This window comes from Dasypus novemcinctus, chromosome 1 (assembly GCF_030445035.2).
Source record: "Dasypus novemcinctus isolate mDasNov1 chromosome 1, mDasNov1.1.hap2, whole genome shotgun sequence".
Lineage (NCBI taxonomy): Eukaryota > Metazoa > Chordata > Mammalia > Cingulata > Dasypodidae > Dasypus > Dasypus novemcinctus.
In genome coordinates, this window is record NC_080673.1 from 188425963 (window position 1) to 188439846 (window position 13884).

Sequence of the window (13884 nt, forward strand, 5' to 3'; positions counted from 1 at the left end):
CCATCCCCCCTACCCCCCCACTACTACTGCTGCTTCAACAAAATGAAAGAGACTTTCATTCAAATAGTTTTATGGCTCTGCTCATATAAACTACCTTTCGCGTAACTTTTCTACCGATTAGCGTCTATGTCTGTGTTATCAAAGAGAGTAAGAATTAGCATGCAGGCCATAGGTTCTTTTCATATCTAAGTATTCTTCTACCCTGGGAAAAGCAGTATATTCAAATCACAGTTTCGGAGTAAAATAAAAAAAGGAAAGTGTTCTTTGCTGTTCAGTTTTTCTATGATCTAGAATTTTTCTAAAGAAAAGATACTTTCATAAGTCAGAAAGGTGATCATCTTAAAGCTTGATATCAAGGCCTTAAGAAATGGGAACTTTCATACCCAGATGGTAGGGCTGTAAATTGACACAGCTAATTTGGAGATAATCTGGCAGTGTCTGATATCATTAAAATGCTCATATCCTATGACCAAAATTTAACTTCTTAGTAAAGTCTCTAAAGATACACTTGCGTATTTGTATGGGAAATAGTACATTCAAGAATGTTTAGTTCATCATTGTTTGAAACAGTGAGGAATTGATAACAACCTTAATGCCTCAGTGAAGGATGGCTAAAAGAACTGTGATATTTTTATACAAGGGGATACTGTAAAGCAGATAAATGAGGGGTTTAGACCAGAGGTTTTCACAGTAAAGCAGCATCTACACCACCTGCTGCAAATTCTCAGCCCCTACTCCTACCTACTGAATTAGAAATCTATGTTTTAACAAGTCCATCAGGTGATTGTGATGCCTATTAAAGTTTGAGAAACACTGAGTTAGATCAATATGTAAAAAGAGGAAACTAAGTGCCAAGTGAAAAAGCATATTGCAAATGGCATAAACAATGTTATGCCATCTTGATACCAGGAGAGAGGGATGCTGCAATTGCAAATACCAAAAATGTAGAAACATCTTTGAAATTGGTTAATAGGTAGAAGCTGGAAGAACTGGGAGCTGTTTGATAGCACAGGCTTAAATTGTTTTGAAGAGACTATTTGTGGAAATATGGATGCTAAAGGTACTTCTGATGAGGCCTTAGACAGAAAAGAGTCATGTGTTATTGCAAGCTGGAAGAAAGACAATTCTTGTTTTAAAGTCTACTTCATAGGGATGAGAAGGGGCATTTTGATTCCTGTAAAAGAGGAACTCCCTAAGGCCAAAAGCTAGAGCCCAGGACAAGATACAGGCTCAGAAAGATGGACTGAACCATGAGCTATGACCTCAGGCTAACCTATGTGCTAGAAGGAATAAACTCTTAAGGAGAGCACCAACCAACACTGAGGCCATTTGAGTTGGTTTGTTTTGCTTAGCTCCTAGCACTCAAGGAAATCTCATATCACTAGCTGATACAAATTTAAGGAACAAACAGCTCAGGTACCAAATCCCAGAGTTAACACATTAAATATTAAAATTTATTGGTATACAACAGAAGATTATAAGACAAAGAGGCAGGAAACTCTGGTCCCTCAAAAGGAACAAGATAAAATTCACAAAAACACATCAATGAAGGAGACCACATTGTGGTTATAACAGACTAAGACTTTTACAAAATGATCTTCAATATGTGTGTGTGTGTGTGAGAGAGAGAGAGAGAGAGAGAGAGAGAGAGAAGACACTGAAAGTAACAAAATCCAGAAAGTAGAGGAAAGACCTTGCCATGTGTCAGAGGAGCCAAAGGTCACCAGAAGCTGGTCATTGGGAAGAAAACATTGCCTTGATTATTGCTTGATGTGGACATTTTCTCAACATCAAAACTGTAAGCTAATAAATTCCCTTTGTTTAAGTCAACCATGGTATTTGTGGGAGCAACCTAGGAAACTAAAATAAATTGAAATAAAAAATTTGCTAGAGGGTTTCAACAGCAGAGTAGAGCTGGCAGAAGAAAGAATCAGTGAACTCAAAGATAAGACAATTGAAATGATTCAAGCTGAGGACTATACACCATCAAGTATACCAAATATACACATATGGGATTCTCAGAAGGAGTATAAGGAGAGAAAGGGGCAGAAGGAATATTTAAAGATGTAATAGGAGAAACCTCAAAATTAAAGAGAGACATGAACAAACAATATTAAAGAATCCTAACAAACTCCAAACAGGATAAAATTGAAAAGAATCACACCCAGACACATAGTGGTCAAAGTCCATTTCCAAAGACAAGGCTACAGTTCTGAAAGGTACAAAAAAAGCACAAAGTGTTATGTACAAGGAAGCCTCAAAAAGATTAAGTTTCTATTTCTCATCAGAAACCATGGAGGCAAAAAGGAAGTGGGATGAGTATTTAAAGTTCTGAAAGAAAACAACTCCCAGCAAAGATTTTTTTAAAAATCTGGTGAGAGTATCTTTCAGATATGAAGGAGAGATTAAGACATACCCAGATAAGCAAAAGTGAAGAGAGTTCATCACCATTAAATCTGCCCTACGGACAATGTTAAAAGGAGTTCTTCAGACTGAAAGGAAAGGACACTAGACAGTGGACTGAAGTGAAATAAAGAAATAGAGATCTCTGGTAAAAATAACCATATGTATAATATTGAAGACTGATATTATCATCTTGCATTTTTTAGTATGTAACTTCACTTTTTTACTTCATACAGGTTCTAACATGCAAATGCATAAAAAGTAGTGTTAAGCCTGTGCCTTTGGAAATACAATTCATACAGATATAATTTGTAGTGAGTATAAAATAGAAGTGTGGGAAGTTATAGGAACATTGTATATGCTATTGTAGTTTAATTGGCACCAAAAAAAAATGAGATTGGCACTGATTTAGGATGTCAAATTTAAGCACTATGGTAACCACAAAAAGAAAATATGAAGAATATATAAAGAGAGAAATTAAAAGGAACTCAAAATAATACATTACAAAAAATCAAATAAAAAATGAAAGCAAGCAATACAAAAGAAAAGAAGGACAAAAAAGTATTAGACTTACAAAGACTAAATAGCAAAATGGTAGAAGAAAGTCCTGCATTCTTAGTACTTACTTTAAATGTAATGGACTAATGTCTCTATTCAAAAGACAGAGATCAGCAAAATGGATAAAAAAGCATGACTCGACTATATGCTGTTTACATGAGACTCATTTTAAATTAAAAGTAAAAATGAGGGAAGCAGACTTGGCCCAGTGGTTAGGGCATCCGTCTACCACACGGGAGGTCCACAGTTCAAACCCCGGGCCTCCTTTACCCATGTGGAGCTGGCCCATGCGCAGTGCTGATGCACACAAGGAGTGCCCTGCCATGCAGGGGTGTCCCCCATGTAGCGGAGCCCCACACTCAAGGAGTGTGCCCCATAAGGAGAGCCACCCAGTGCAAAAGAAAGTGCAGCCTACCCAAGAATGGTGCCACCCACATGGAGAGCTGATGCAACAAAAAGAGACACAGATTCCTGTGCCTCTGACAACAGAAGTGACAAAGAAGACGATGCAGCAAATAGACACAAAGAACAGACAACCAAGGCAGGGGCGGGGGAGGGGAGAGAAATAAATAAATAAATCTTTAAAAAAAAGTAAAAAATGATGGAAAGGGAAAGTATGGGGGAAAAAAAAGCTCCATGCAAAGAGTAAGCAAAAGAGAGCTGGGGTAGCTATACTAATATCAGATAAATAGAATTTAATTAAAAAAAACTGTTAGAAAGGACAAAGAAAGACACTATATACTGATAAAGAGATCAATTCAACAAGAAGACATAACAATTATAAATATGTATTTACCTAACAGCAGAGTCTCCAAATATATGAAACAAATATTGACAGTTGTGAAAGGAGTAATAGATGGTTCTACCTTAAAAGTAGGATACTTCAATATACCATTTTCAGGAATGGATAGAAAATCTAGGTTGAAGGTCAATAAGGAAATAGAAGACATTAATGATATAAAACAACTAGATCTAACATACATATGTAAAACTCTTCAATACACAGCAGCAGAATACACATTCTTCTCTAGTACATGTGGGTCATTCTCCACAATAGACCATAGATTATTCTGAACAAATTTTAAAATATTAAAATCACACAGTGTATCCTCTCTGACAGTAACAGAATGAAGATAGAAATCAATACCAAAGGAAGAAGTGGAAAATTCATGAATATGTAGAAATTAATCAAGGCACTCTTAAATAACTAAAAAGTCAAAGAAGAAATCACAGGGAAATTAGGAAATATCTTGAGATATAAAGTGAAAATGAAAACATAACATATTAAAACTTATGGATGAGGCAAACATAGTGCTGAAAGGGAAATTTATATCTCTAAGTACTCTCCTTAAAAATAAGAACAATATCATATCAGAGCCCTAACCTCATATCTGGAGAAAATAGAAAAAGAACAAGAAATGAAACCCAAAGGGGACAGAAGGAAGGAAATAATAAATTAGAGTGGAGATAAATGAAATAGAGAATAAAAACAAGAACAACAGAGTCAATGAAAGCAAATTTGGTTCTTTGAAAAGATCATTGATGGAAAAAAAAAGATGGAAATAGCTAAAATCAGAAATGAAAGGGGAGACATTACTATCATTACCACAGAAATAAAAAAGAATCATATGATTATAGTATGGAAACTTGTATGCCAACAAATTAGATAAGCTAGATGAAATAAGCAAACTCCTAGAAACATACAACAAGCTCAAGAAGAAACAGATCTTTGAATAAGTAACAAAAACCTCCCAACAAAGAGGATCCAAGGATCAGATGGCCGAAATTTGGTGAAATTTTACCAAGCATCCCAAGAAGAATTAACACCAATCCTGCTCAAATTCTTCTTAAGAAGTTGAAAAGGAGGGAACACTTCCTAACTCATCCTATGAGGTCAACATCACCCTGATACCAAAACCAGATAATGATACCACAGTAAAAGAACATTACAGACCAATAGCTCTTATGGTTATATATGCAAAAACTTCAAAAAAATCAGCAAACCAAATCCAACAGCATATTAAAAGAATTATATACCATGACCCAGTGGGATTTATCCACGTTAAGGGATAAATAATGGGAAGGGTGGTGCAACATAAAAAAGCAATTGATAAAATACACCACATTAATAGAATGAAGGAAAGAAAAAAACATGTAATCATTTCAATTGATGCAGAAAAGGCATTTTGACAAAATCCAGCATGGCTTCTTGATAAAAACACTCAGAAAACAGGAATAGAAGGGAATTCTTCAATATGATTAAGGCATATTTGAAATACCCATATGGTGAAAAATTGCAAGATTTCCCTCTTATATCAGTAACAAGACAAAGGCATCCACCATCACCACTGTTATTCAACATTATATTGCAAGTTCAAGCCAGAGTAATTAAGCAAGAAAAATAAAAAAAATACTTACAAATTGGAAAAAAAGAGAAAACTTTCCTGATTTATAGATGACATGATCCTATATATAGATAATCATGAAAAATTCACAAATAAAGCTACTACCACTAATAAGTTCAGCAAAGTGGCAGGGTCTATCAAATGCTTAGGAAAAATGTAGAGAAATCTTCTTAGGACCTTGAATTTGGGAATGGTTTCTTAGACTTTACACCAAAAGCATGAGCAACAAAAGAAAAAATAGATAAATGGGACTTCATTGAAATTAGAAAGGTCTATGCATCAAATACTTCATCATGAAGATAAAAAGACAATCTCCCAGGGTCACTGAATAGAGGAATAAAATATGGTTTAGAGTGGACTTACTGATATCTACTACAAAACAATTGTGACTAGTAATCAAAGAAATTGTAGCATTGAGGTGGAGAAAGTGGCCACAGTAGTTGCTGAGGGCAGAGAGAGGGAAGAAGAGATGTGATGTGGGGGCATTTTTGGGACTTTGAGTTGTCCTTAATGATATTGCAGGGTCAGATGCTGGACTTTTTATATCCTGCCTTAACCTACTGAATGTACTGGGGGAGAGTGTGAACTACAGGGTAAACTATTACCTATGTGGTGCAGCAGTGCTCCAAAACATGTTCACCGAGTGAGATGAGTGTGCCACAATGATGGAAGAGGTTGTTGGTGTGGGAGGAGTGGGGTGTGTAATGTATGTATCTTCAATAAACACCATTTATAAAAATGATGGGGTGGGGAGTGGGGAGCAGGGTATGTGGGAACCTCTTACGTTTCTTATGTTTTTTAATGTTCTCTAGTGTAATGTTATTTGTGATCTATTTTTAATTTATAAGTGTAAAAAATAAAATAAAAAAGACAATCTACAATTTGGGAGATAATATTTGGAAACAACATATTCCATAATGCATTCAGTATGCAGAGTATATGAAGAAATCCTACAACTCAACAATAAAAAGACAAAAAACTCAATTAAAAAATGTGTGAAGAACTCGAGAAGACATTTCCCCAAAGATGACAGAGAAATGGTCATTAATCACATGAAAAGATGATCAACATCATTAGTCAATAGGGAAATGAGAATCAAAACCATCATGTGATACCACCTCATGCATGCTTTAGATGGCTAGTATTTAAAAATGGAAAATAAGAAGTGTTGGAGAGGGTGTGTTGAAATAGGAACATGAGTTCCTTGTTGGTGGGAATGTGAAATGGTTTGGCTGCTCTGGTTAATAGTTTGGCAGTTGGCAGAAAGTTAAGCATAGAATTACCATATGACCTGGCAATTTCACTTCTAGAATCAAAAGCAGGGACTTGAACAGATATTTGCACACTTATGTTGATAGCAGCATTATTCATAATTGTCTAAAGATGGAAGCAACTGAACTGTCCATTAAAAGGTAATGGATTTTTAAAATGTGGTATATAAATAAAAATAGAATATTATTCAGCTATAAAAAGGAATGATGTTTTGACACATTCCACAATGTGGATGAACCTTTAAGACATCATGTTGAGTGAAATAAGCCAGACACAAAAGGACAAATATTATATGAGCTCACTGAAATTATATAACTAGAATAAGCAAATTCATAGAATCCAAGTTACCAAGGGTCAGAGTGGGGTTAAGTAATAGAGAACTGATGCTTAAATGATGCAGAGCTTCTGTTTGGGGTAAGAGAAAAATTTAGGTAACGGATGGTGATGCTCATAAGACAACATGGTCAATGTAAATTTGAATGTAAATTTGAATTGCAAATTTGAATGTGGGTAAAGGGGAAGCAATACATTGAATATATGTTACCAAAATTAAAAAATAAAAAATCTTGAAACTGTACAATACAGTGAACAGTAACGTAAACTATGGACTATAGTAAATAGTATAATGTAAAAGGTTAGCAATATGGAAAACTCTGTGTGCAATGTAATTTCTACATGATTTTTCTGTAAACAACTTTTGTAATTACTTTAAAAAGATGTTAATCATGGCAGTTATTAAAACAATTAGTTAAATTAATTACTCATAAATGATTGTGCTGTGTTAGCTAAAGTAATCACACTTAGAGGAAGCAATTGAAAAAGAAATATCTAACTGCTAGACGGTCCTTCACTAGGTTAGAAGAAAGAAGACTCCAACTCAACACAAGGCATAGGATGTAGCAGCTCAGAATGTACACCAGCAACACAGCAGGTCAGCAAGAGTGAGGATTATAAGCATTCACCTGGCTACTTCCCAAGTCCTTGAGAATAATGCCTTTTTGTCTATTTTTGTGCTTTCACCTTTTGAAGACTGCAATTTAAATAGAGGAGTTCAGGGTTGGCAGCCTCTAAGTTTATTTGGTGGAATGTGATCTCTTTCAAAAATTGTTTGATTATTTAGATGAAAAGCTAGAGATTGTTTTAGGAAAAAAATTGGATATCTTTTGAAGAATTTAATAGAGTACAAAGGTAATGGAATTTCTAGAATAAAGTAGCGCCTGGCCACATTAGCACAGAGTCAACAATTATTTAATAGATATCCACTGAACCATATCTGATTAATAAGCTCTTTCTAATTTCATCACTTTTTCCAGGACTAAATTTGATAACCAATATAGCTAATCATTCTGAATTATTTTAGTACCTGGAATTTCTTACGGGTATGTGAAGGGAGCTTTTTGGCTTCTCATATTTGTTCTGTTTGACTAAAGTCATCAAAATAACAAGCTTTCTCATGTACACAGGCCTTCTCTGGGAGTTTTGCAATCCCTCTGAACTATTTTGGTGGCACTAGTATGGGGGATATAGTAAAATAGCAAATTCTAAATTCCTTGGGATGGTAAAGTTGACAATTATAGCTGTCATTCTGTTTGACTCTCCTCTTTCAAGTCTTTCTTTTAAAGTCAGTTCTTCAAGGATAATTTTTTCTTTTTATTTCTAGCACTTGAATTTGAGTGAAGGAAAAATTTAAATGTTTATGGTATATAAATTCCAAATCTCAGCCTCCAGTTTCCTAAAATGACATAATTCAGTTTCCTAATATACTTAGATTGCAATACAACTTAACTAAAAATCCTCCCTATACTGTGATTTTTTAAAGAAAGATTTATTTATCCAACCCCCCCTCCCCCCATTGTCTACTCTCTGCATCCATTCACTGTGCCAGCACTCCACTCAGGCCAGCTTGCCACATGGGCCAGCATTCCTGCATGGACCAGCACTCTGCTTGGGCCAGCTTGCTGTGCATGTCAGTATTCCACATGGGCCAGCTCTCTGCCCGGGCCAGCTCGCCATGCATGCCAGCTTGCCTTCACCAGGAGGCCCTGGGATTCAAACCTCGGACCTCCCATATGGTAGACAGGAGCCCAATTGCTTGAGCCACATCCACTTCCCATAATGTGATTTTTACATCTACCTGTTTTATCTTTCTATATTTAACCTTTTTGAACTAATATCCCTTGTATTTATCTGGCTCTTTCCTGTCATTCCTCTTCTTACCCATATTTTGCCCCTTTTAAAGTGTATCCTCTTCTTTCTACCTCTAATTTGTGATTAATTTTTCATCAGTATACTTTCTCTTAGATCTTTACCGGCAATGTTCTTAATCAAGGTGAATGCCATCTTTAATCTGTGTATATAATATGGAGATATTAGAGCTAAAGGAAGATGTCAAATAAAGAAAGTTATGATGAAATTATAGAAGAGTTTTACTAAGGGTAAAACAATACTTGTGGAATTTGGCACACTTGATTAGTTACAGGTGAAAGGAAGATGGTCAAGAATAGGAATTAGAGAAGGCTTTTAGCATAATGCACAATAACTGGGGACATAGGATCTGGATGTGTCAATCCAAGTTAGTAAACCAGATTTGTTACTTGTGTGTAGCTTTAGGATAAAAGTAGAAAATACCTCATTTGGTTGTTTTAGAGAATGTCAGGCATTAAATAAGTTAGTGACTGTCAGGCACTGAATTCAGTGAAATCACAGCGATCGCTGCATGTACTGATACTCTTCCCTAGCCTTCCAACGAAGAGGGGAAATACAAGTGGTTCTCTTAAAAGGAGAAAAAAATGTCCTCTTCTGCTTGTTTGCTCAAATTTTAGCACAGATGAATACAAACTGCCTTTATTCAATCATCACGATTTCATGGAGCATCTATATATATGCTGGGAGCTGTTGAAATTTGGGGAAACTGTAGAAGTTATATTACCAATCCCTTGAGGAATAGAAGAGGAACAATAAGAAATTATTATCCATTGAGTAGTAATGTCCAGAGTTAATGATTTTATGTTTTTAAGGACTACAACTGTGTTTTTCAAATTTGATACAGACAACCATCTTAAGTAATGATGTAATATTAAAAGGGAGAGGTTCTCTTAGTTTTTTTGCTGCCTGGCAAGACACTTATGTTTGCTCCCTGAGACATCTTCAATCTTGTCCCCTTCCCAGAGTTAACTGCTTCTAAGAAATGTTAAAATATTACCAATGCGTTAGCCCTGTGAGATGTGGCTCATGGAGGAGAAAAGAAATTGTGCTTCAGCTTTTACTAATGTCTCTGAAATGAAGAAGGCCAGTCTAGGTTAACTGGATTGATTTAAGATTTGATCTTGATGTAAGAGAGCCCCATAGCATCAGCTCTATGGATAGAGGTAAGTTTATTTTAATAATTCAAAGGGCAAATGAGCAGAAAGTTTGGTTAACATTTTGGCTTTGACAGTTACTTTAATCTTTAATGGAAGAACCACTGGACCTCAAATCCATTAAAACTTGTAGGCAGAATTGCTTACTTGCCTCAAATCACTAGCTACGTACCTGACACCAATACTGTCACCCACTGAGAACCGTATCTCACTGTGATTTATTACCATAAGCTCCAGCAAAAATTTCTAACTATATCCCAGAAACTGCCTTCATTCTAGCATCCCTTGGAAACTGAGTCAAATAACAAAATCCTTTAGCACTGCCTTTGTCTAGAAGTCCAAAGTACATCAAAGACACTCAGGAAACATGTAGGAGTATTTGATGTTGGGCATAATTAACTTAAAGGAGGTTTTCATTTAAAACCAAAGATTCTATACTTCAATTGCTTTTACATTTCTTAAGCATTAACCTCAAATGCATATTCGTTAATAATATTCTATCATTAAGTCATTCATTCATCAAATATTTATTGTGCCCAGGCACCAGGCAAAGGTTTAGGGATTCAGAGCCCTGTGAAATGCCCGAGTTTCTGGAAAAATTTATAGTTCAGCATTGGAGACATACATATATCAACTACATAGTGCAGTTGGTACAGGCTGTGGGGACTGGGAAAGCATGTTTGGGGATATGTGTTTAAAGTTTCTGCAGAGGTGGGAGGGCATCCTCTAAATGAATGGCAATAGATTCACGTTCCTGAGAAAAGTCATGGCTAGATATTTGAAGCTGTGGATTAAAATTAGTTGAGACTTTACTGGGGCTGAGAATAGAACCCATGTAAGTCCATATTAAAGGAATGTGTAAGAAAGAGGAGTCAGCAAAAGAAATGAAGAAAGAGGTTAAGAGAATTTATAAGAAGGGGTGGTGATGGTCACAACTGTCTGAGATGAAAAGAGCAAATAAGATAAAAGGAACTACTGCATTTGGCAGTATGGAAGTCCCTGGTGTCCTTTTATTTTGGTAAAGGGATGGAGATACTGGGCAGAGGATAGAGGGTTAAAGTCCTATAAATTTTCACTACAGGAATGGTTAAATAAAACCAGAAAGGCTGAATATTACTCCTCTGGGATCTCCTGACTTGGCTACTTATTAGATACATGTCAGCGAATGAACTTCCTGAGCTACAATTAGTGAAAGAGAGCAATATTTATTTCATGGAATTATTATGAATATACAAAACAATATGGATGTAAAGCATTTAGGGACAGAATCTGAAACTAATTGTGGTTTCTCCCCCTCCCCATTTAATTTAATATCTTTTAAAATTTCCCTTGTGTTTCACTTTAGAAGTGTAAGGAATAATAGCTCTTGTTTTTTTAAAGGTGGTACTTTTGGCAGATAACCATGTACGAACATGTATATTTCTTTAACCAACTAGCAAATCAAAATCTCAAAAAGCTAAGGTAATTACAAAGTTTTAAATATGTACTAGTGAAAATAAATTTGAAAATGTGGCAAGGATTTGACTAAGTTTTAAATAATGCTTCAAAACTGATCTAACAAGTAGATATTTCATTACCTCTAGTTTGGGCCAAAATATTTAATCACCTTTACATTTTTTTTTAATGACTAAGGATATATCAACCAAAGATTTTGAAAAACAAAAACAAATCCTCAAGTTCTTAAAAAATTCTCCCCAAAAGGCAATATTTGACCTTGCTAAGGAAAGCTGAGGAATGTGTAATTTTCCCCAGGATTCCAGAATCAAAATTGCCTTTTGGTGGCAGGAAATTTAATAATTTCAAATTATATACATGTTTTACTGTTGGAAATAATAATAAAATGATCTGGGGCCATGGAGATAAAGGAGAAAAAAAAGGAGTCCAAGGAAAAAGAACAATGTAAAATATTAGGAGAATCTCACTTTTGTCTCTTCATTTTTTTGCACCCATTTACTGCTATGGGGAGAAAACTTCAGATGCTGACTAAAAAACGTATGGGAGTGGTCTAAGGTTTTTGAAAATCACTTCTTTTATCAATAAATCATATGGTATCTCAATCTTTTCATTGGTGTTTTAAAATGTTATAATAAAATTAGCACTTAACCTTTTATTGATTGCTTACTCATCTAATCTTAACAAAATCCTTTCAGGGGGAAGCAGCTGTGACTCAGCAAGTAAGCTACCGTTTATCATATGGAGGACCTGGGTTCGATCCCAGAACCTCATGGTAGAAAAAAGAGAAAAGGTGTCCCAGACCTGCATGGCATGGAGAGGTACAGGAGCAGCAAAGTGACACACCAAAAAGACAACGATGCAACCAAGGAAACAAAAAATCCTTTCTGGTGGGTACTATTATCTCTTCTGCTTACATATGGGAAATGAAGGCAAGCCTGGTTAAGCAATTAAGCTAATGTCACCTAACTATTGAAAAGTGGATGTAGGACTCAGCCCCATCAAGGCTGGGCTCCTGGGCTCACACCATGTCTGCAAAGTATTATCTATTTAATATGATTTTTCTAAATAAATATTCAAGTGTTGAAAGCTGTTCTTTTCAGCTAGGTTGCAAGTCTTGGAAGACGGTTTTCTGAGAGAGCATGCACTTCTCTACACATTACAATAACTAGAATTTAGTTTTGCACTCAGAAACATGCTTAATAAACATTTGCTGATTATACATTTAGAATTTTCAAGAATTTCTTTCATCTGTGTAATTAGAAATTATGAGTGGTCCTCTTGAAACATCAACAAATTAAGAATAATAGTAAGATACCACTACTCTTTGTAAGCAACCTAAATCCATATGTTTATCTAAAAAGAAGAAAGATAAAAGTTATCAGTTATCTTTAGATATTTTGATGAGTGGCTAATTTGCTTTCTTCTTGCAGAAATAATTTTTTCTGTCTCTAAATTTTCTATAATGGATGTGTATTAGTCTTGTAATAAGAGACTAATAATTGTATTTAAAATACCACTTAGAATTCATAAATACAAAAAAAACAAAGGGAAAGAATGGGGATCCAAACAAGTAAGGATCATGAACAGCAACACAAAGTCTGCAGCACAAGAGGTGAGTCGGAAGGTTTGGCCTGGATGCTTGGCAGGGCGCTTACCTGGCGTCAGGAAGCCACAAGGCCCTGGCAGCCCTAGAAGCAGGGCACACATTCAGACAGAGCAAAAGGAAAATATTTTATTTGTTAGAGGCTATATAAGGAATTTCCAGAAATGGTGTACTCTGCATTTCTTCTTTGCATTTTAAGGAAATGTAGTCATTTTCAAGATTATTTCAGAGATTTATTTGAAAACCTATTTATTTTCTTTGGCACCTCAGGTAATAGCTCAGTCCTGTCTGCACACAGGTGGAAATGGTTATTATTGGGCTGTTCAGCTATACCTTAACTCTAGGGGGAAACTAGCTTCTTTTTCTTTTCCAAGTAACATAAGAATTTTTAAAAAACCCAAAAAACAACAAAAAACAGAAGTAGAAATGAGTAAAAACCATACCTTGACAAGTAAATTTTTTGGAGGGAGTTGTGAGTAATAGTTTATCTGCCATTTCTCCAGGACCAGCGCAGCGAGCAATTCCCGGTTCTTTATATTCCGACTTTACCCAGTCGGATAACCACTGCATGTTACAATCACAGTAAAGAGGGTTGGCTCCAATTGCTCTGGAAAAAACACCACCACAAAAAGCACACACACACACACAAAGTATGGAAGTATTGTTATTCTCTAAGGGAACATAACTCAAAGTATGCTCAGGGGAAAATCCCTACTGATTTAATGATGACAACAGAGAAGAAAGTGGAGACTCTGGGTATTCCCCATTTTTCTAAATAATGTGCATCTGGGATTTAGTGAGCTGTGATTAGTGTTAATATTTATCTGGG

General features: G+C 35.5%; 1 protein-coding gene across 2 annotated transcripts in view; it reads right to left on the reverse strand.

The window, feature by feature from the left end:
• The window catches only part of SLIT2 (slit guidance ligand 2), a 369072-nt gene that overhangs the window by 43854 nt on the left and 311334 nt on the right, over positions 1-13884 (reverse strand). For both annotated transcript variants that reach the window (XM_004482479.5, XM_004482478.5), the window contains one exon: positions 13499-13662. In XM_004482479.5, the coding sequence (XP_004482536.1) occupies positions 13499-13662 (164 nt within the window). The remainder of the gene's footprint in view (positions 1-13498; positions 13663-13884) is intronic.